This window comes from Volvox carteri, assembly GCF_000143455.1.
Source record: "Volvox carteri f. nagariensis unplaced genomic scaffold VOLCAscaffold_59, whole genome shotgun sequence".
Taxonomy (NCBI): Eukaryota; Viridiplantae; Chlorophyta; class Chlorophyceae; order Chlamydomonadales; family Volvocaceae; genus Volvox; species Volvox carteri.
This window is the reverse complement of record NW_003307602.1, coordinates 395,774-396,310: the sequence shown is the minus strand read 5'-3', so window position 1 is coordinate 396,310 and position 537 is coordinate 395,774. Positions and strand designations below refer to the sequence as shown.

At 49.7% G+C, this 537-nt stretch overlaps 1 protein-coding gene across 1 annotated transcript in view; it reads left to right on the top strand.

Moving 5' to 3' along the window:
• VOLCADRAFT_119333 (uncharacterized protein) overlaps positions 1 to 537 on the top strand; it is a gene marked incomplete at both ends in the record, with an annotated part of 11,628 nt that overhangs the window by 10,079 nt on the left and 1,012 nt on the right. Inside the window, one exon of the mRNA XM_002956267.1 lies at positions 77 to 133. Within this exon, the coding sequence (XP_002956313.1) occupies positions 77 to 133 (57 nt within the window). The remainder of the gene's footprint in view (positions 1 to 76; positions 134 to 537) is intronic.

Here is a 537-nt window from a genome sequence, read left to right as displayed (position 1 = left end):
ACACACAACCCCACACACACATACATACATACATGCAACCACCCAAGTGTTCTCGCTGGGTGTGATGCTATGGGAGCTCTACCACGGCCGCCTGGCGGGCACTCGTACGGCAACCGGCGAGCCCCGATACCAGGTGCGTGTCCATCCGCACCCCGTGCCGACGACATGCACGCCGGATGGAGTGAATAGTTCTGATATGCTGCTAATTGATTAAATTGCAGCAACGTGTTTTTGTTATTACAGCGATTCTTAATATAATTTTTTAATTTTGGATTAAAGATTTCCTTTTCCTTTCCCCTATGCCTTTTCCTTTTTCTTTCTGTTCGTTCTGTTCTTTTTGAAGCACCGTTTGAAACCTAACCCTTTTTTTAAGGTGCTTCAGAAGCCCTGCAGACCTTTACCAAGCTCCCTTCAAAGACGGCATTCCCTGTCTCTGACCCTCCCCTTCCCTCCCCCCCCCCCCCATATCCACAACCCCATCATCCAATAATCCACCACCATCCACACCACCAAAGCCCGACTTTCCCGACTTCCCCA